Below are 21,310 nucleotides of genomic sequence, written 5' to 3'. Positions count from 1 at the left end.
CTGTGAGAATCTCCTGCTAGAGCTGATTAAGCATCTACCAGACCAAGCTCTCACAAAGTGTCCCTAAAAAGAAAGGGGGTAGATGGTCTTGCAGAGAACAGGCAGCTTAATTATCTAATCATGGGAGACAGTGTCTGCTGTCTAATAGTCTAATGTTATTTTCTCATGGGCAGTGTACACATGAGAAAATACAGTGCCACAAGCAAGAGGGGAAGGAGAGGAAGAATGGGATGGTCAGATGAAATCTTGAAATCCCCCAAAGCCAAGAAACTGGGAGCAGTCCAAAGCAAGCATATGAATTTGTGAGGAACTTAGTGTAGTAGATGTTGGTCTATCCGACTAGATTGCTGATGAGAAGAAAGAGGAGCCAAGCCCTATTCCTTAACTGCACTCCTGGGGATGTGCTCAGCACTACAAAAGTCTCTCTAAATACTTCAGAAGACCAGGAGTTCTTGAGGCATTTTGAGCAATGCAAAGTGACTTTCAGATGTTGTATGGGAGTCACAACCCAAGAGCGCCTTTTTCTTTCCACTCTGAGGCAGAAGAACAAGGAAGAGCAGACTGAAAATGAGAGACTTGGGGTTCAAGAGGAAACAAAAAGATGCACCAAGAAGTTATCTTTCGAGCTCTTTATGAGCTCTATGCATAACACCTTTACAGGTTGGATATTTTCTGGGTATATCGTTTACTGGCTGACAAACAAACACAGGAATGCTATCTCGCAGCAGGATATGTCCCTTGGACAATGTAAAGCTGTTTGGTGTGTGTAGCACCTAAACCCATAAAGGTAGAACAAACATTCAACAAAATATAAATTAAAAAAAAAAAAGCTGAAGAAGGTGTATTATCTTGCTCCTATAAGGCCAGAAAAATAGGAAAATAAATGTAAGTGAAGAATAACCACACCCAAAGTTTGAAAGGGTAACCCACAAAGCAAGTGAGACAATAATTCTGAGGAGCATGTTCTGATTTAGCCATAAGGAAAACTGGGAGGCTGGGTACGCTCTGCTCTTTTTTATACCACACATGCAGCATTTTGAGGAGGGTGTGGGACTGGGCCCTTGGGCACCCACAGCATGTCTGTGCTTATCACTTCAAGGACAACAGACTTTGTTCCTAAATGCAGTTATTGGAAATTCTGTCATTCAGTGAAATTACAGCAGGACTGAATTTGGCTTGAAGCATTATTATGTAGCCTTGAAAATGTTCTCTTCAGAGAGTCAGAAATGGCCAAAAATCCAGGAAATCTTGTTAAGAATTAATACTGGAAACAGCATTGATGTCACTTATACATGTGACATGCTGGGTACCTCAAAGCATATTTAGAGCAGGCAGTAAACAATGGCAAAACAGGGGAAGTAGGATTTTGCCTGCCTTTTGAAGACTGTTAGCTGTATTTACTTTCATATTGCGATGTGTGTGTACACAGCACTCTGCCAAGCAAGATACACTTTTTATTGACCTACTTGTGTTCCAATTTATTGCTAGTGACAGCTGTTGTCAATGATCTGGAGAAAATAAACTGAATATAAAGCAAAGAGCCACTGATTGGTCAAAAAAATTAGTTGTTGTTTTAAATAAAATATAAGGGATTTAGTCTCTTAAAAACTATAGATTCTGATTAAAATGAAGACTTTAAAGCCATGGCTGGATTACAGTAATTCAGAACTTCGTGGATTATGAGATGAAATACTTCATAGTCATCATTTTGGACAAATGCTGCCATTAGGATTACTACATAATTTTAGACCTACTGTAGTGCATTTCTTCAAATCCTCTGCTGTGGTATTATACGAATTTGAAAGACACTGGCTGCCATGTTTAATTTGATCCTTCTAACATGTGAGTCAAGTTTGTTGACATTTAGCATTTGCTGCCAGTCTAATCTGCTACATTTCAGTGACTTTTCTGCACAGTAATTTCAGAATCAAGGTCTAGTATAGCTGGTATTCCGGTGGTGTTTCCTAGATACAGGTTGTGGATGACAGTTGTAGTACATGAAAATCTCCCTCCTCTAGTTAGCACAACAGGCATTTAACTGTTCCTGGTTTTTAAGGGCAAATTAAGACATATTTGATTATGTGTTTTATCTTATTTGGCTTTTTAGATTGCTTTTTTTAATGGGCCACAAGTTGCTTGGGGACATTCTACATGGAAGGCACTATACACGAACAGTTTTATTGTATCTCCCTCTCAAAAGGTGAAACAGTCTTATTGAAGATGCCTGCCAGAGAAATCACATGTATCACTAATGGAGAAAGCAAGTGATAAAAGCCTCTTAGATGATAGGGACAGTGAAAAAGCAGTTTTTCTATGACAGTATTCTAGTGGAAAAACAAAACAAACCAGTCTCCCTGAGAGAAAATCAAATAGTTCTGTTGTAGCTGTTTCTGACTGTGTTTTTTTTCTAATCCAAACAGATGAGCACGTCCTACAATTTTGACTTTTATCAGGCACTCTGATACCTTTCTGCCTCATAGGTACATGTATAAACTGCAGAAATAATTGAACAGTTGCAAGTAAATTATAGATGATAAAGCATTTAAGAGATATGAAGAGTTAGGTAGTACTTCTAAACAGTTTCAAATTTCCTCAGTAGACATTGTTGAATAAATGCACTGGAAGAGTTAAAAAATAACATGGAGGGAAGTGGAGAAGGAGGGAAAATAGGAATACATACACAGGGGGGAGTTTTCTCCAAAAGGGGCAGAAAAAATTATTACATTTATTCAACCTACATCTCCTTATGACTGCCATGAATACACACAGATGTTAATCTCACCAGTCTTTTCTTGACAAACAAAACAATTGCATCCTTTTGAAGTCTATGGGAATTATTTATGCCTTACAGTAGGAAACACAAATTCTCTATATGAGAGGCTGCCATCCTTCTAGTTGTCCCTGAGACCAGGTGATGTGAATAAACATTACAATTATTACAATTATTAAAATTATTACAATTATTATTAAATCCCATTTCTGGTAAAAAGCAGTTCCTGAGGAAACAGGGCTGTTTTCCCAGGGTTTCCCTTGGTATAGAAGAGTTAGCGATGTTGTAGGTCAAAGTCTGGGAGTATGAAAGGTGCAGCAAGGTCACACAGCTTACAAAGCTGTATTTGCTCCAGGCAGTCTGAGGCATAGCTTCAACAGAACCCCTTCTACCCTAGAAAAATCAGTATTTTCAGGCCAGAAAATTGCAAGTCAAAAAGAATCTGGATTTTCTAGATACTAGGATTTCAATCTTCAGTTTCATCTTTATACCTTATCTAAATAATACCATATCCTAAATGACCTTGGAAAATGAACGAGCAATTTTAATTTACCAAAAAGAAAAGAAAGACAATTACAAGCTGAAATTATTTTCAGAGGAGGAGAGCAGGGGATGTTTGAAGGATGTAGTGGAGATGGGGAGGGCCAGGTATCCCTCCAGGTATTCATACCATCCACTGTTGCTTTCTACTCACCCTGCCTTTGTGATACTTTTTTCTGAGCAGCAGTAGCAATGAAAGCAGCAGCTGTCAAGGCTCAGGGACGCAAGGCTCCCATGTGTCCTCTCCCCTTGCTCCAAAGGGTGCACAAGAAGGGTGCCCCTATCACCCTGCCTTGCTACGGTTCTGTATCTATTAATAGTCTGATGTGTGCATAATTAATGCCAGAGCCTCGAGGGTGCTAATAAAGCCTTAATGGCCCTGTCCTGCTTCATGTGGGGCCTGCCCCCTCCACCCATGGGCTAAAGAAATCCATTTAAGCTCAGGTCTGGGCCTTCGCTCCTTGCCCAACTCATTGTAAGTGTGCCTGTCTTCAGCCCTTTCACAGCCATGCTGGTGCCCGGCCATGGCCCTCATTGATCTGGACCCTGACCTGAAGACTGTCTTCCTGGCTGGAGGTCAGACCTGCCTTGTCACTATGCACACCTGGCTGTCACTGGGCTGTGTCTGACCCTCACCGCACCTGACCCTGGCCTGACTTCCTGGCCTGACCTTGGAGCTGCCTCATCACCATGGACTTGCCTGAGGATTTAGGCTCTTGGTTGAACCTGACTCCACCCTTGGGCCTGCCCTGCTCACCTTGCTTGGGTGTTGTGGGACTGGACGCCTGGCTGGCATGGTCCCTGCCCTGCCAGCCACCTTCTGCCCCTTGGCTCCTGGCTCCCCATTCTTTAGGGAACAGCCAGTCCTCGCTGCTCCCTGATGATTAGAGGCTCAATTTCTTGTGAAAAATTGAAGAGTTTATATTGTATGTCTCATTAATTTTTCAATGTACAGTAGTACTATAATACTTCTGGCCATGTCTCAGTTCCTGTTGGACGAGCTGCATTTTTCTCTCTTTAAATGGAGAAAATGACATTGTTTTTTCTTTATTTTAAAGTCATCTGTACTTACATATCATCGAAGATAAGCTTTGTCCTTCTGCAGTCCCTGGGTGTGCTGGACAGAGGTGACCAGGGCTCTGTTTGGGACTGGGGCTTATTGCAGAGAAGAACATTTTCTGAACTGATGTGCATTGCTTTCTAGACAACCAACAGCAGAGAAGACATTGAGGAATTGGCTACTAACTTCAAAAAAGCAACTAATAAACAACAGAGCGTCTTTGCATTGTGTTGTAAATTGGCAGTTAGTTTTCCTACTACTTCAGCAGGGAGTATGTGTAACTTCCTGTCACTGATAACCACAAATTCACAGATATTGCTCAGAGCACTTTCTAAAGGGCTCGAGTTTCAATGTGATATATGGAAGAAATGGAGCTGAACTATTAGTAACTATCAAAACACTCTGAAACACAGTAAGTGAAATTATTAAAGGGTAGATCTGTTGTGGTCATTTAGAAGATGAAGTTATATCTCTAGTCTTCCAAACTAGCACTGTACCTTGCCTTGGGAGAGAGAGGCTCATTTGTTTGACTTGTTTCATGCTGCATTGCTGATGTGCCTATGCAGTATGAATTCGTAGCCCAAAGTCCAGGTTTCTTTCTGCTCTGTGCCCCTGATCGGCTTGAAAGATCACCGCTCTGCACCACAGCGGAAGCACATGTCTTTTGGCAGGGTCTCATGCATTCCCTCAGCTGCAGCCCTGTTCTTCACGTGGCCTCACGAGCCCTTCGTCCCACAGAGTGACCTGCTGTGTGGTCTACCACGCACTGACTGGTACAGTGCAAAGCATAGGGCACCAGGTTGTTTTTGGTTGGTAACCACTGCCAGAAAACACAGTTCTTTCTCCATCAGGTGACAGACAGAAACGCAGTAGGGAAATGGACAAAAAGCTCAAACGGACTCTGCAGTCTCTGACAGAAATTCAAAGGACCACTTGGACATCCCAGTTAGGTGCCAGATGAGAACTTGGGATAAAACAAAGCTAACTTTAACATTTATAGTTCATGAGCTCTCATCTTCTATATAGCACATCCTGATCAGTTCAGCAGGCTAAAGTTTTCACATGAATAACCAGATACATAAGAATTTTATTGCAAAGGTTGTTAAAATGTTGACCAAATGGTGCATTGCTAGGCTATGCAGAAAATCTCAGTGAAACGCATTTGCTAAGGGTGTGGATCATAAAGCAATCACCTTTTACTTTTGATTTCCAGCACATTTGCCTGTGAAGGAATTTAAATTGTTTTCAAGATATCCAGTAAAGAATCATATCGTTATAATACTGAATGGGTTATAAACCTCTAAACTTATGTTTTAAAAGTTAAAATGTTCAAAAATTTACATTTAATCCATGAAAAAATAAATTAATGACTATGATATATTAAAATGCTTTTTTTATTGGAATATTTTTATGTAAATAATTTTATTTTAATTTACCAAAAGCATCTGTGAGATATTCTTGAAACACACAATTTATGATAACTTGGTTTTTAAAAAGTGTTGAAAATTAAGATTATAGTTACTACTTCCCCCTTCACTCTCAAAACCTAAATATATTTAAGTATATACATATATATTTAACATATACTGTGGGGCCAGTTATCCCCACAGCAAAAGTGGCTGGAAGAGACCACTGCTACAACTCAGGTAGTTTGTCTTCCTGAAAGTTGCTTAGGCACTAATACTTAGACTTTTGAAGCCTCTTACGTATTGAAGAACAAATGCAACAAATAGATACAGGATAAAATATATAAATGGCTTTTGTAGCAAAAAGAGGAGCATGGGCATGCTTTCTACCAGCAGCAGAGTGCCCTAACAGCTTGACTAGGTGCTCCAGCAGTGGACATCAATAGGAGGGTACCCAAATTGCTTCTTCTAGGTATTTCACACAAAGCAGAACAGCTTCAAGGGGAGGACGTGACAATATTCTGCCCTTGATCTTCTACGGCAGTATCCTGTAGCCTGGAGGGTAGGGTATGATTTTGAGAGGTGAGAGACAGAGAGACGTGAATTCCCTCAATCAGAAGAGCTAACAGGCTCTTAGTCCAGCATCCTAATCACAGAACTCATGCATAAATGGGGGCAGCGTCTACTCCTCTCTCTCCGTGCTCTGAAGGCAGCGGCTACCATGCAGTGTAGTAATACGGCCTTATCTGGAAGGGTGCTCTGGACACATTTAATGTGATCAAGACTCTCTGATAGGTATCTGAATACCTGGGCTCTGATGCAGCTGAGTTGTGAAGCTGGTGCTAAGCTGTTCACCAGTGTCAAGAGTGAGTAGAAATGTCTGAGAAAGTTGGTTGCAAGACATGTAGGAGAACCTGTCTGCAGGCATGCTCCTGGTTAGGCAGTGCCTGAGTAGAGGCCTTATACAGTAGAGGCCTTATGCACCACACTTTTGGATGTAGGGGGCTTGCATCGTGCCCAAGCGATGCTCTGGAGGCCTAAAGCCATTTGTTTTGGGCCATTAGCTTTTATCTTTTGCTTATGTAGCCTTTGGTATTTGCCTGCTTTACAGCCTGGCTTCTTTACTTTCTTCTGTGCCTTGCTAAACTCCAAATCAGAAAAACTGAACTTACAATACAACATTCATTATTACGATTTTTTTGCATAACATTCCGCAAAACTATCACAGACTGCAATACAAAGTGAAAAATATACAGCTAGGCTTTATATTGTGAACAACAGCATAAACTTACATTGAAGTCTCCGGGATGTGGCTGTGACTGGATTTCACCCTTATGTTTTTTGCTGGAGGAGATGGAAGGTAATAGACTGCTGCCATTAGGTCTGCTGGAGGAAGTTAAATCATCGTTGGAGTATTTGTGTTTTGATGCATCAGAGAGGGGAGAGACAGGTGACCGAAGCATTTTCTCATTTTTATTTATTGGTATTGCCAAGCTGGAAATGGAAATTACAGTAATGGAGTGTCACAAAGCTGGCTTTGAGAAAGGTAAATGTTTTATATATTACCAAAACTTTGAATTTAAAACCTGCTGGCAGGATAAAGTCTATTGGTATCTGGAAACAAGCTTACAGTATTCGGACCAAGAGTTCATTTACAAATTTGTATCATGTTTCTCCTTTTTCCCTTCAAGGCACATTGTAATTCTGGAGTTAATATAAAGTCTGTATCAGAGTACTTGAAAAAAAATACAGAGATAAACGGCCGCTTGCTCACCATTTCTTCAGGAATAGCTGGAGACGAAGATTAGGCTCTGAAGTGTAAGTTCAGGTTATGGAGCCCTATTTCACCATTACAGGTGACAATTTATAAGCCATGGCAATAAAACCATATGTGAACTAAACCAGGAAATGTGTTTAAAGATGACTGGCTTGTCTTTGTGCTCAATGCCCAGCCTTTGGTAGCACTGTTTATACTAATCTAATACAGATTTTGAAGACAAAGAAAGACAGGCTGGTACTGGAGACAAAAGGAAACATATGCAAACAGCAGACGTGGAGAAATGTGAGCTGCTCTGTCTTCTAAAGAAGAAAGCTACAACACAGACAGTATTTTCAGCTTTCATTTATTTGGGAGAAGCTTTGGATGAGGAGAAGTCAGACAGATCATAAAAATATGCCCAGAAATAAACTTCAGATGCACTAATTTAAAGAAAATATTTAGCTGAAAATCTTAAAGCTACACAGACAAAAGTTTTTTTAAGGAGACAGTTTGCATTAAGACTAAAACTGTGATTAAGGTCAGACAGACTATTTTAACACAATACCTTTCCCTGTCACATTCCCCTTTATTCAGCCTATTACTTTTTATGGACAATTCTCACTTCTTTATAGTTACTGTATCAGACAGTATACACTTAATGGAATCGCAAAAAAGAATATGGTACAAACTATACTTTATTTCTGCACATCATTTCAGGGAACAGAGCTAATTAAATGTGTTCTTATAATACATTTGTCCATTTATCTAGCAAGTCTTTAAAAAATAGCTGTGAGAGAAGCCATGAATCATAATTCAGAACCTTTCCTGATTCCCACAGTGTAGTATCTTTAAAACACAACATGAGCTGTTTTGCTTTAATGACCAATGCTGTCTATGGAAGTAAGAATCAGGGTGTGTGTAAGATGGACAACTATGTCCTTCTTCTCCCCCTAAGAAAAGTAAGATCTTTAGCATTATTTTGAATGTGCAGGCTGATGCTATCATTTCTTTCCCTCTTTTCAAACATAAAACCATGCCTTGGCTAGCCATGCTTATACATCACTGTCAAAGTGTGGGCCTAATGCATCCAAGAGAAGCCACAGCTCTTTGGAAGTGTACCCAAGCCTCAAAAGCTTGGCCCAGGGCTTGTGAGGAGTAGCCGCAATTTCTAGTTGTGCTGCAGACCTTCTACATGGCCTTTGGCACATTGTGTAGCGCTCACCTAAACATATTGCGAGCAGTCAACCTGCAGCAGCGCAATCATCTTACACTGAGAAGCTGTGCAGAACAACCTGCAGTGAGCTCTGGTCTGCTGGGAGTGGGCAGATTGTGGCACCTGACATAAGTGCAAGATATTTGGAGTTTTTTGACGTTTTTTCACGCTGCAGCCTTTCCTGTCAAACAGGGTCTTGCTCAGTCTGCACCTCAGACTGTAATTCCACAGTAGAAAATGCTCATGTCTGAAGGTGTTTTTGCTCCTCTCTGCTACCAACCCTCAGCTGTGCTGACAAAACTGTCTGTGTGGCTCTGCTGGGAGCTGAATAACAATAACCCAGCCAAAAAAAAAGGACTTCTGGTTTCAGACAAGTTTCTTGAGTTAATTTACAGGAGAGCCTCACAGGCAGCTACGGTAGCATAACCGGAGGGGGGACGTACCAGCATGAGCAGCCGCTGGTCGCAAGAGGGACAGGAGGTCCTGATATCTGCACTGCTGGTTTAGCCACAGCCTCAGTAGCCCATCCTCAGCTGTAGGAATATTAGCATTTGTTATCATGTCCTACAGTAGCATAAACCACAGAAACATCTTGGAAGCAGGGCAGACCACGGAAGAATTAGGAGGCAAATATACATTTAAGACTTTCTTCTTTGTTTCTTTAATGTACAGTTGCTACCAGGAGTACTGAATATAAAGTCAAGCAAAACACAAATTATTGTCCTGCTTCCAGGAAGCACAGAATTAACCCTGTGACATAGCAAGCTATGACAGCCATGCTATTCTCTGAAAATGAATGCGATGTAAAACATATGACACTGTGGTAACAGGAATGGCATGCCTGAATGCAATCACCCACAATAAAACAAACTGTTCTGTGTATTGTTTTCACTTTATGAAACATATGTGACATGTCAGGACAAAGAAATCGAATGCATATTTTGAATAAGCACTATATATATTAGTTTTCTCCATGAGTTTTTCCAGTATTAATGACATGAATTGCTCAAACTCATCAGTGATGTGTATAACAGAAAAGCCTACTACAATAAATACAACTATTCTCTAGTTTTAGCAGTTACACCCCAAAAGATACCCTGATATTACCAGAAAATGATTTTTTTTGAAATACTGATGACCAGCATGTACTAAACAGCATGCAGCTGAACGCTGAAAAGATGCATGTCTAAGCTTGACTGCTGGAAGCCTCCAGAGAAACTCGCTATGATTGATCTGACGTTGATAGAGGTCTGTGTGCATAAACCATGCTAGCAAATGGTAAATATTCATCATTTGTTTCATGCCCTGCATCCTTTGAAAATCTGATTGTTTTTAAAGTTTGAGCTCCTTGTCCTAAAATACCTACTAATTACACAGAATAGATTGCTTGTAAACTCAAAAATACTGGATCTCAAATATATTCTGGAACTGAGTATTGCAGGATTTGTTATGAATATTTTTCTTAGTCTTTTCAATAGAGTTTATAGATAATTGTATTTAAACTCAAACATACAGGCAAACTTTAAGTTTGAAACTCGTAACACTGTAAGGAAAGAAAAGATTATAAGATGGTCGCCTATGTGAATTGGTACTGCAACACAGTGTTTGGGAATATGTCTCGGATGATCGCACTGCTCTAGTTATGATTACTCATTCCATGAGCCTCACACTTGAACTCACAACTTCTTTGTGCAATAGGACAAAAATGCGAGTATATAAATGTGTCAGGAGATGCTAACTTGTTCATTAAACCAGAAGAAAGGAGAATGCAGTGGGCAATTTTTCAACATAAAATGTGATAATTAAAAAATAAATCCTATTAAAGGAAAAAATAACACACATCATTAAACTGCAACTAGTTGTATGACTCAGTGGTAAATAAGAAGGAAAATGCTTACCTATTTTCATTCATATTGCAGTGATTTGCTGTTGTGATGCTATGGGCAGAGGCAGCTAATCGTGAAGAACCCTCTCTCTCTAAATGAGTCTTCTTGATGTCTGTGCACTCTTCCTCATTCTCACACTGAATGAAGACAAAAATAATAATCTTGTAGTTTTGGATTTACTACAGACCCAAAAGTATTTCAACAAGTCAGGGCTGGTATTTTCTGGCATTCTGGTATTAATGATGACACTTTCTTTGAGCATATACCTAACGTGGATCGGAGACGATTGGTCCACATCTTTAAAAACTAAAATCTAAAGAGGCAGTGTGTAAATAAAGGAGTAGAATATAAAACTTGAATTGTTTCAACCACTTCCCCACTTGCACCTCGGGATATTTTTTCTTTATATTGACCTCTTTGCCCATCTCCTGTGCGCTTTTCTCTTGCCTGGTCCTCAACCTCATACCTCTTTTCTCTCCCCATCTTGCTATCAGTGACTATGCCTATACTAGTAAATACAACACATTAGCAACTGGCCCCAAGGCCAATCGGCACGGCACAGCTCACACCCATGCACTCATCTCGCTCCTCCTTCGAAGCAGGGTATGACACATTCGGACTGCCTTTTGGGAAGGGACCTTAGTCTGTGCAGTACCGAGCGACAGTCAGACAGTGTTTGGAAGAATAGAAGTTGGCCCAGGCTAAAACCACGTTAGCAAGCATGCTAACAATTAAACAAAGAGGATGGATGACTCTGGGCGACCATTTGGGGCTGGACCCTGGCCCTATCTGACCTAATAATATGAACATACCCAGTGTTTCTGCCACTATTTTATTTCATCTTGTGTTGCTTAGGTTCTACCATTGTCTCCCAAAGGCTCTGCTTTCCCAGTCTCCTACAAAGTCCACATCCTTTTCCACTTCTAACATTTCTCTAGTTGCCAGTGCTGGCTGAGTTTTACTTATGAACTGTTGATTCTGCTGTATTTATTGCCTTCCTGCATGGTAACAACATTTTTTGTGTTATCCACTGCCACTATAGCTGCTGCTATGGGGTTAACATTGTAGCTTATACTCCACGGGAGTGAAGATCTTCACACACCCCAGTGGTTAACCATCCTCCTCTGTCTCTACGTTGCCCATCTTGAGATCATGACAGAGGTGGAAGTATTAAGGACCTCATTCTAGTTTTGCAGTTATACCTGATAATACATTCTTATTAGTCTTATTCTTAAAGTCTTTTGGGAAGGGGGATCACATATTGTGAGTTTGCATGGGAACTGTCCCATTGAGGGTCTTATTCCAGGCTGAGGCTCAATTTGGTACTTCAGAGATGCCTTGTATTTATTTTGTCACTAAACCCAACAACAACAGCAATGCTTTAAGACAGAAGAGTAAAAGATAGTATGTGCCACAGAAAGTTGGATTAAGCATTTCTAGTGTGACATTTATTTTGCTCTTCTATCATGTCCTCCTGTTTCCTTCTGTGTGCGCAGCCTGGCACTATCATACTGGCATCTCCTATGGCACAAAACATAAATCTTTTGCTTCTGCCCTCTTTCTTGGCCTGTTCCCTATCATTTTGTACTGTGCAATTACTTCCATGCTACTTCCTAAAGAAAATGCAGACAAACACATCTCAAAGCTTATCAGGGCTCCCTGTTCTGGCTCGACCAGTGGCCAGAACAGGGCTGCCACCTTTCAGATACTAAAAAAAGAACCCCAAAATGAAAAAAGATAAAAAAAGGAAAGACAGCTTTAGATAAAAGGTCCCCAAAAATGTACAGATCAATCTGCACACGTACAGAAGCTCAGAGGGCGACAGATGACTGCACAGTAAAACTGTCCAGAAATTGGGCAGATGGTGATTCCAGGTTTTGATTTGGGGTCAGATAGGTACAAACAGACCAGAAAGCCTCCTTGGTGGACAGCTGTGGCCGTGGGGTGGAGGGGGCTTTCTCCCTGGCACAACCAGCGGCTCAGAAAGCATGCAGGAGAGGCAGGGCGGAGGGGTGGATGGGACTGGAGGGTTGTGCCCACCCGGCTGCTGTGACGGTGTTGCTGGGGAGGGGCAGCTAATGGACTACACTCCTACTTCTTACAGCTGTGTGAGAGCCCCGAGATAAAAAGGGGCCGCAGGGGTGTGAGGGAGGCAGGTTGCAGAGCCAAACAGGTCCCAGGTCTCTGCAAGCGCATCCCCCACAAAACCTGGGCTCCCTGGCGGGACTGAAGGACTAGCCTCTTGTTGACAATCTGAGGGGGAAAAAGACATTACCTCTCCTGTTTTAACACATGCCGTGATACTGTGCAGACCATGAAAAGACAGCCATTTATATTCCCTTTGCCAACCTAAGCATCACCTCCAAATGCTCAGGTTTTGAGAGAAGCCTCAGGAGAGAATACTCTCCTACTAAAAGGCAGGGTCTTTGCTAAAGCATGGAAAGCTGTGTGCCAGCAGCAAATGCCGTCTCCAAGGGCCTGTGATCCCTCGCGGCCGGGAGTTTCATCACCTCCTGGGGCTTGGCTGGTTTCTACGTGGTGAACGGGGACAAAGCCCAGCTCCAAAGCGCCGGTCCAGAGAAGACACCGCCATCGAGCGCTGGACGTGGGCACAAGACATGCTTGCCTCCCACTTGCCAGAGTCCCCCCTACCCGCCGCGATCGGTCCCCCTGAAGCTCACCTTGCGTTTCCTTCTAGATTTTGGTAAACCCTTCTCTGCGGGGGGGTCAGCACTACTACCCTGAGGCAGGCTGGCCGCCTGGTTTGCTCCGGCGCTCATGGCCAGCGGCTCTTCGGGCAAACGCTCTGGAATCCTGGACAAAAGAGCCAAGTCAATGTTGACCCACAGTGCCTTTACCTCATCACTGTCTTTCAGAGGAGACAGGAGCTCATTCCTACCGAAAGGAACCAGGGTGTAAAACTGTTCCTCCAGCTCCTTTGCTATTTCACTACTAGTCCTGGCATTAATGGAGCCAAAGGCACTGCAGCCGCCGTGGGGTTTGCTGGCAGCGCTGGTCCCCACGTCCTTGCCGCGCGGCTCAGCCCCGGCTGCCACCGGCGCCTTGGGCAGTGGGCGCTCCTCCCGCTCTGACTCAGAGCCCGAGTCAGAGGAGGATGACGAGGACGAAGACTCAGTCTCAATGAACTCCTTGGATTTGGGTGCCGTTTTGCTCGGCCCCCGGGCCCGACGCTTCTCGCCAGCTGCGGCCGAGCGGGGCTCCCGGCGGTGCCCTGCTCTGCAGCCACTGCTGCTGCTGCTGCCAGGCCGGGCTCTCGGCGCCTCGCCAGCAGTGCTCTCCAGAAAGCTGTGGCTCCCTGCGGGCTCCTCCACACCGGGGCAGTGGGGGCCGTCCCCGGCAGAGGTCCTCTCGGCCCGCCGCAGTACCTTCTTCCCCGCTGCCCGCCTCGGAGGCCCGCTGTCGGCGGCAGGGGGGGACTTTTGCCGGCTGCCCTTGCTGCCTGGCGCTTTGTTGGCGGTCCTGGGCCGTGGTCCGTCCCCAACGGCACTGGTGGCGGCGGCACGGCCCTCCCCACTGCGGTGCTCAGTCGGGCCGGTGGCCGGGGTCTTCTCGCTTTCCTGCCGCTCTGCCTTCACGCGGCCGTAGTAGGGATGGGCCTCCAGCGCCGGGCTGTCATGGTGGGTCAGGATGGGTGCTTTGTGCGGGGTGACTTTATTCAGCCACTTGTCCAGCTGCCACTTGTTGGATGAGGGTGGCTCGGGCTGAAAGGGAAACAGATGACAACGAGCTTAGTGCCAAGACCCTGCTGCCCTCTCTCCAGGGCTCTCTCAGGGACACTGAAATGCCGTGTCCCTCCTGGTACTGCAGAGATTTTCCCCTGGTCGAAGAGCGGCCCCCAAGCCGCAGCAACCCCCTGGCACTGGCCCTGCGTGGCAGGACGGGAGACGTGGGGCATGCAGCGCAAGTGGGGATATTTTTGGTTTCAGAATGAGGTCAGGAAGGAGGATGACTTCTGTGATTCATCATTTCTAAGGATGATTCATGCAGCACTACTGGCACTGGCTTTACTGGGAAACGTTCCCAAGTTTCCAAATAGAAGAAAATATCATGGCGATAGGAAAGGAGGAAAACAAGGCAGGGGGATGGCTGAGGCCAAGGGAGGATAGCTAGTAGGAAAGATAGGGATATGTATTTTGTGTCCTGCGCCACCGCAATAAATACAAAAAGTATTTAAAAAGCGTACAAAGAGGCATGTAGTGGGGAGCTGGAGGGCTAACCAGGCAGTTCATGTAATCTGTCTGGTATTGACGTTATAATCCTGTGAGATCCCACAAACATTTGTTGTGTGGTGGCATTGTTAAGTGCTCATTTTGTGAGTATTGTGAGGCTGTTACTTTTTCTCTTCGTTCCTATCACAACACGATCCAGTTATGAGAGAGCATCTAAAACATAATGGTGTTTGGACAGCGAAGAAGTGGGATAATTATGATTTCAAATGTAACCACAGCTCAGACAATGTTATTTCAGAACAATGTGCAAGTGTTTTCTAGTGCTTCTTACAATCAGTAATTTGAATGTAATAAAATGAAGAGGAAAGGCAAAAAACCCCAAAAGAAATAAATGATGGAGTAGATGGCCAGCCATAACCTAACCCTGCAGAAGCCAATGTGACAAGTCACCTCATTTCCTTAACTGGAACCAAAATTTGATCCACTAGGCTATTGCATATGAATAATCAAAAAGCATGTCATGAGTCTAATATGAAAACCATCAATGCTCTGGAAGAAAGTTTGCTCAAGAGAGAATATCCACAGCCTCTAACGTAAAAGAGTCTCTTACTTAACTCCTTATTTAAATAAGGTGCCTGAGGGCAACACAGGTTTCCTGCACAGCCAAGGGCGTCTCCAGAATCATCCACTGAGGGATGTATTCAGTCTATATGGAGCAAAGGCTCCTAAAATAAGCAAAAAAGTTAGACATCGGAATTCATGTGATACAAATATTCCTTCTCGCAAAAGTGTCTAATTTCCTCATTATCGAGCTAGCCAATACCTATGGGAAGTTTGCTGAATTGCCTTAAGTTTATTTTTTCTTAAGCATACTCCCTAATATCTTACATGAGGAATTTCTTTCCTGAGCTGTAAATCTTGAAAATGGATGGGCAGTATTTCTCTTGGTTGAAGATCTATTTTTGCAAGTCTTAACTCTTTATCTAAAATAAACAGCATTTTTTTGATTCAAGATACAGATAGATTTGTTTGTTGCCATTCATCGTGCACATACTGAATTTACTAGATCTATAATAAAAGGTTCACTATACATAGAAGTCTTTCCACTGTTCAGGTGTATTTAAGAAAAGGACATACATCAGAAGCACGTGGGGAAAAATATACCTCTGCCCATAAGTATAGGTCAGAGTGAGGGCAACTTGAAAGTTCAAAAAAATTTCCAGCTTTTCTGTTACATCGCATTCTGTCTCTTTACGTACCTTGTAATTCTTGAAAACAGTGGTTCACAAAATATGGATTTCAAGGGATCACAGTAAACCAGCAGAAAACAGTGATTAACTGCTACAGTGTCTTAACTTGGCAACGTGTCACTTTCCTGGAGTGATATGTCTGCTATTTAGGCAGAATAACTACAGTCCCACCAACCTATAAGCGAACTATGAAGTCTAGTAAAAAGGATCAACAATGTTGCCAGCTTCAGTAATTTTGTCAGGAGTTCCAGGACACTCCTTATTTTTTCTTAAAGCCTCAGCTCTCAGAATCGTGGGCTTAGATGCACTTCTGGGGTTTATTTAAATAAAAATTCAAATCCTTGTGGCTGCTGAAAAAAACCTGAAGATGTGTCTGCTAAAAAAGCCCTTTAAGATGCATCTGCTAAAAGTAAAAAGCCTGCAGCCCATCAGGTAAATTAAAAGAATCCAAATTTAAAAAATCAGAATTTAAAAACTTTTCTCACTATTTTTGGGCCCTGATACAATTTTGGAATATTTTTGATTGTCAGTGTACATGACTGATGCCAATTCACTTTTGGAAGTAATTTTTCAATGGATTGCTCTGACTGAAAAATACTGTACTTTGAAATTACTTAAAAAAACAAGGTACCTTGTGAGAGGACAAAATCATGACAGCCAAGAATGAAGAGCAGGCCTGGTAAAAAAAGGGATTGGGAAAATTCACTTGAAAGTTTTTGCCAGTCCACTTTATATGTCTAACTGCAATTATTTGTGGGAGAAGAAGAAAATCCCTAATGCTCCAGTCTACATCACCCCCCTGAGCATGTCACATACCATTCTATGTGTATTGTGTCTGGGGTCAACCCACCACTCTGTGGAAGAAAAGTTGGTTTGCTCAAGGCTGGAAATTTTCACCAGCATGTAAGGATGGAAATATATATCAATATATATCCAGAGTGATCAAATAGCAGAATGGTCTCTGTCCTGTGGTTTTTGCATCATGGAAATACACTGCCCTCAAGGCCTTGTAGAGGACTGGGCACTTTTAAATTGGGCTAAAGCTGGTGGTGCCCAGATGGGCAGCAGTAATAGGAATAACAGTCTGTGATGAAGCTGACTTGCAATGAAATATGGGTTTGGCATGAAAACCCAAACCAGTAAACTTTACGAGACAAAGATAGTTTCAGGGACCAATGCACCACAGACATACACGTGTGCTAGGCTTCATCGAGAAACAGAAGGATGTGATACACTTCCTTAAAAATTGTGGGTGGATTCATCTGTACAACACAGACACCTATATCTGAGCTAGTCAACAAGTTCCTTCTCCAGTCAGTGGACTACTCTTCTAGGGTGTGAAAAACTCCCTCTTGAAATAGACATCTGAAATAGGCCAGATGAGCTGGGCCCTAAAAACGTCTATTCCTTTCCACTGACTGTAAAGGAGAGGCTGAGGTGATGAGCAGATGTAGGTAGCTACAGTAGAAGCATCCAAATTTAGGTGGGATGACTCCCACACAGCATGTCTATATATCTTAGATCTCTTCAAGGCTACAAGTGCAACCAGAGGCACGAGTGGCATGCATCCAAAAGGAACCTTTGTCAAAATGTTATCCAGAAACACTTTCTGGGGTAAAGGGCTGTTAAACAATGTAAGTGTAATGGGGTCACTCTACGCTTGTTATTACAAAGAGGGACCTAAGGTGTAGCTAATACCATGGTCAACTTGAAGCATGACACCACTTTCATTGAGAGATTAGATAGCCTATAATATGTACATGTACTTAGCCCACTGTGGGGTAGGACTGAGCTATCCACCATCCCTGCAGTGTACTCCGCCTATTGTAAATCCTGCTGTCAAAGATTTCATTCAGGGCAATCCCCATACAAATGTGGTGTCTTTTCATTGTATTTAAGGCACAGGTGATGATGATGATGATGAAGAAGATGATGATTATTATTATTACTACTACTACTTTTTTGCCACTCTTAGCACTGCTGCTAGCACTTTATCAAATTAGAACTGGGGATTCCCAGGTGTTAGGCACCTGGGAGCACACATATACTGTAAGAGGTGGTTCCTGCCACAAAGAGTTTTCTAGAGGGAAGGGAGATTTTAGTTTGTAGTCATAGTCAAAAATAGTCCACAGAACAGCTAAAGCCCATGAATCCTATTTGCAAAGGTAAAGATAGTGTCTACAGTTGGTCTAGTGGTAAAATCCCCCTTTCTTCTGTACCAGTCAGGAAATGGAATCATGACTATACTTAAGATGGGAAGCAAAAGCTTTTTAGAAAACAAGACAGATACAGAAAACATACCTGTCCTAACCCCACAACCCTAAAACTACAACTCTTCTTCCCCTGCCTCCCTAATGAAATCTATCACTGAAGAAAGGCTGGTGAGGTGACAGGAGCATGCTCACCAGTTAGCTAGTCTGTTAGATACACACATTCTTCCTATTTTCCGAGCTAAAGATAAGAGAGCCAATGCCACAGGGCACCTAAGGGATTCACAGGCAGTGCCTCCTCAGCCACTGGCACTGATTGATGTCCAGGCACTTGAAGGACTTGATGCACAGTGGTCAGGAGGTGGCTCTCTGCTGTTGAGAGAGGAGGGTGGGGAAGAGCATAACCCTACAAATCACTTCAGCTTTGACCTGGTCAGTCACAACGTGGGGACTTGAGATGAAAGAGTATATCCTGTAATGATGGAATAAGCATGGACAAAAAGTGTATTGCGAATCCTTGAAAAAGAGGAAGAAACTTTAATGGTTGTGAACTAGTCGCAACAGCAGAGGCTGTAAAGATCATTGCATCTGGTGTGTGGGGCTGGCGGGGCCCAGGACAGGACACCTCTCTTCTGGCCTGGTTACTGTTGACTAGCCACTGATACTTTGTCCCATGTGATGGCTTCTCCACTTCCTTCTTGCCCATTCCCCCCCCTAGTCCTCCCTGCATAGTGGGAATTCCCACTTGTCTAACCGGATTCAGCCTTATTAAAGGTCTGCAGGATAATTCAATGGAACAAAGAACAAACAAACCAAATTCTTAGCTTTTGAAATGTATCTCTTTCTATGGACTTGACACACAATTTTTTTTCCTACCATCTGAAATAATTGCAAGGACAAGACATCACTGTTTTCCAGAGTCCTCATTTATGACGTTAATTAAGGTCATGCAAAGAATTCATGACTTCAGCAATGAAACAGGAGATAGAAGCCTCAGTCCCTTGTTCATAATTTCAGGTTTGGCAGTCCACAGAACTGTAACTACTCACATTAATGTCTGAGGCACCTTAATTTGTCCACATCAGTGAAACCAGTCTGAATGTTGTCTCCTGTTCTAGCTCAGCCATTATTCTTAGTTTACTGCAGACATAAAGTGTAGACAGCTGAGCTAGTCACTACAGGCTCTAAATAGTCAATGTAAAGAAACAGACGCTTTTAGGGTGCAATTCATCTAATCTATTTTACATGTATGCTTTACAATGAGCTGCTGTTACACGCTAGGCAACTGCATTTAGACACCTGAGAACAACTCAGAGATCTCAAAATGAGATGAGGAAAAACATACAGAAGAAATGAAACCGCAATTGAATTTCTATATAACCTCAAATGCAGAAGAGACACTGTACTAGAAATAAAAGTCTTTGAGTATATGCATATAATATTTCAGATTATGGGGAAAAAAGAAAGAATGAAGGTGTCATAATGGTCTGCAGATTTCCAGATTAAGTTCCGCCCAACCTGGACATATGGATTTTCTGCCCAGCATTGTGCTAGAGTACTCAAGTTCATTGTACCTGAATTTATCAGTTTATGCTAAAGCAAAAGCAAAAATGTATTTGCTTTTTCTGTCTTATCGAACAGATGAAATTAATTTTAAGACTAGGACTGGAATTGAGTCCACTACTTATATTTAGGTGGACAGGGCCTCCATTCGAAGAGCTTCCAAGGACCTGTCTCTCTCCATTTATCAGGTAAGAACATGGCATATACTTTAGAAAGATGGCTTCACTGGGTGCATAAGTTAAAGTATTAATGGAAAGCAGGCAGGACTTCCAGTCAGAGACATCACAGAAGCATGTTTTGAACTGGTGCCATCAGTTATACCATGGGCCTGGGAAAGCACTGGCCCTTGGGGAGAGCACAGGTATCCTACTTCCCTGGGACACCCTGACCCTATCCATGTGTGGCTTCTCCCATACCCCATCAAGGCATGACCTATGAAAACCACTGCAGCCTGACATTTTTTGAGTCACTTACATTTTCTTATAAGCATGTTTCATACAGCATGTCCTAGAAGGCAAATCACACAAATGTAATGCAAAGAGACAAGCAATCTGTTGGAGCAGTGCAGCTGTTTCGTGACAACGATCACTGATAACTCAGGCTCTGTAAAAAAGTAGTTCTACAGATCTCGAGAGGATATGTATAAAATGCTTAAGAGGAGGCACTTCCTCCACGTTTCCATGACTCTCAGTCCCCTGCTTGACTTTATGAAATCCACGACCTGCCTCAGTTAATTAACTTCCCACATTCCCCGAGGAATTGCTGCTCTCAGGTCCAAGCAGCATGGGTGTCTGCCTAGATAGCAAACACTCCTCCCTTCCTGGGAACTATGCTTCTCTTCCTTTTATCTCGTATTTCCTTCCCCCCCACAATGGTTCCTTCTCTTTCTTCTCTTTGTCCCTTTTCTTCCACTTTCTGAGATCCCGCAGGGAGAGGAGAGACCAAGCACGAGATCTCTGTGCTAATTCCAGTGGGGAACTAGGCAGAGAGAGAACAAGGTCTTAACGGGTCGGATGAGAGAGCTCAGAATGGGAAATAAGACATGGGGTAGCGCAGGGAGGGCAACAGGGAAAAGAGACTGGAAGGAAGAGAATGGAAACAAAAGGAAAGACAACCAGAGAGACAGATTTAGGAAAGGGACTAAGTGAGAGGAAAATTAACTGGAAATGGATCTGAAAGTACTGTGAAGGAAAGACAGAAAGGAAGGTAAGTGTTAAATCAGGAACAAAAGTGACAGAACCCGAGAAGGATATGTTAAGGATGTTTCTGCAAGTGCTGCATTTTGCCTGATAGGAAACACAGCCCCAAATAACAAGCAAAAGATGAGGAAAGGCTTGCTGGTTATTCAGTATGATTTTTCAGGGTGAGAGAATAGGTGAGGCATAGTTTTGGGGGGAGGAGCCTGGTGATCGGAAGCTTTATGTGGAGTAGGAAAATACACTGACCGTATTTCATGTGTATTT

General features: G+C 42.8%; 1 protein-coding gene across 1 annotated transcript in view; it reads right to left on the bottom strand.

The window, feature by feature from the left end:
* The window catches only part of AFF3 (ALF transcription elongation factor 3), a 287,915-nt gene that overhangs the window by 22,332 nt on the left and 244,273 nt on the right, over window positions 1–21,310 (bottom strand). The window contains exons 11-14 of the mRNA XM_059815224.1: window positions 13,316–14,356; window positions 10,647–10,771; window positions 7,069–7,270; window positions 4,383–4,510 (exon numbers count right to left, since the gene is read on the bottom strand). Coding sequence (XP_059671207.1) covers window positions 4,383–4,510; window positions 7,069–7,270; window positions 10,647–10,771; window positions 13,316–14,356 — 1,496 coding nt within the window. The remainder of the gene's footprint in view (window positions 1–4,382; window positions 4,511–7,068; window positions 7,271–10,646; window positions 10,772–13,315; window positions 14,357–21,310) is intronic.

This window comes from Gavia stellata, chromosome 1 (assembly GCF_030936135.1).
Source record: "Gavia stellata isolate bGavSte3 chromosome 1, bGavSte3.hap2, whole genome shotgun sequence".
Classification (NCBI taxonomy): Eukaryota; Metazoa; Chordata; class Aves; order Gaviiformes; family Gaviidae; genus Gavia; species Gavia stellata.
The sequence above is the reverse complement of the archived record's forward strand: the minus strand, read 5'-3'. Positions and strand labels throughout refer to the sequence as shown.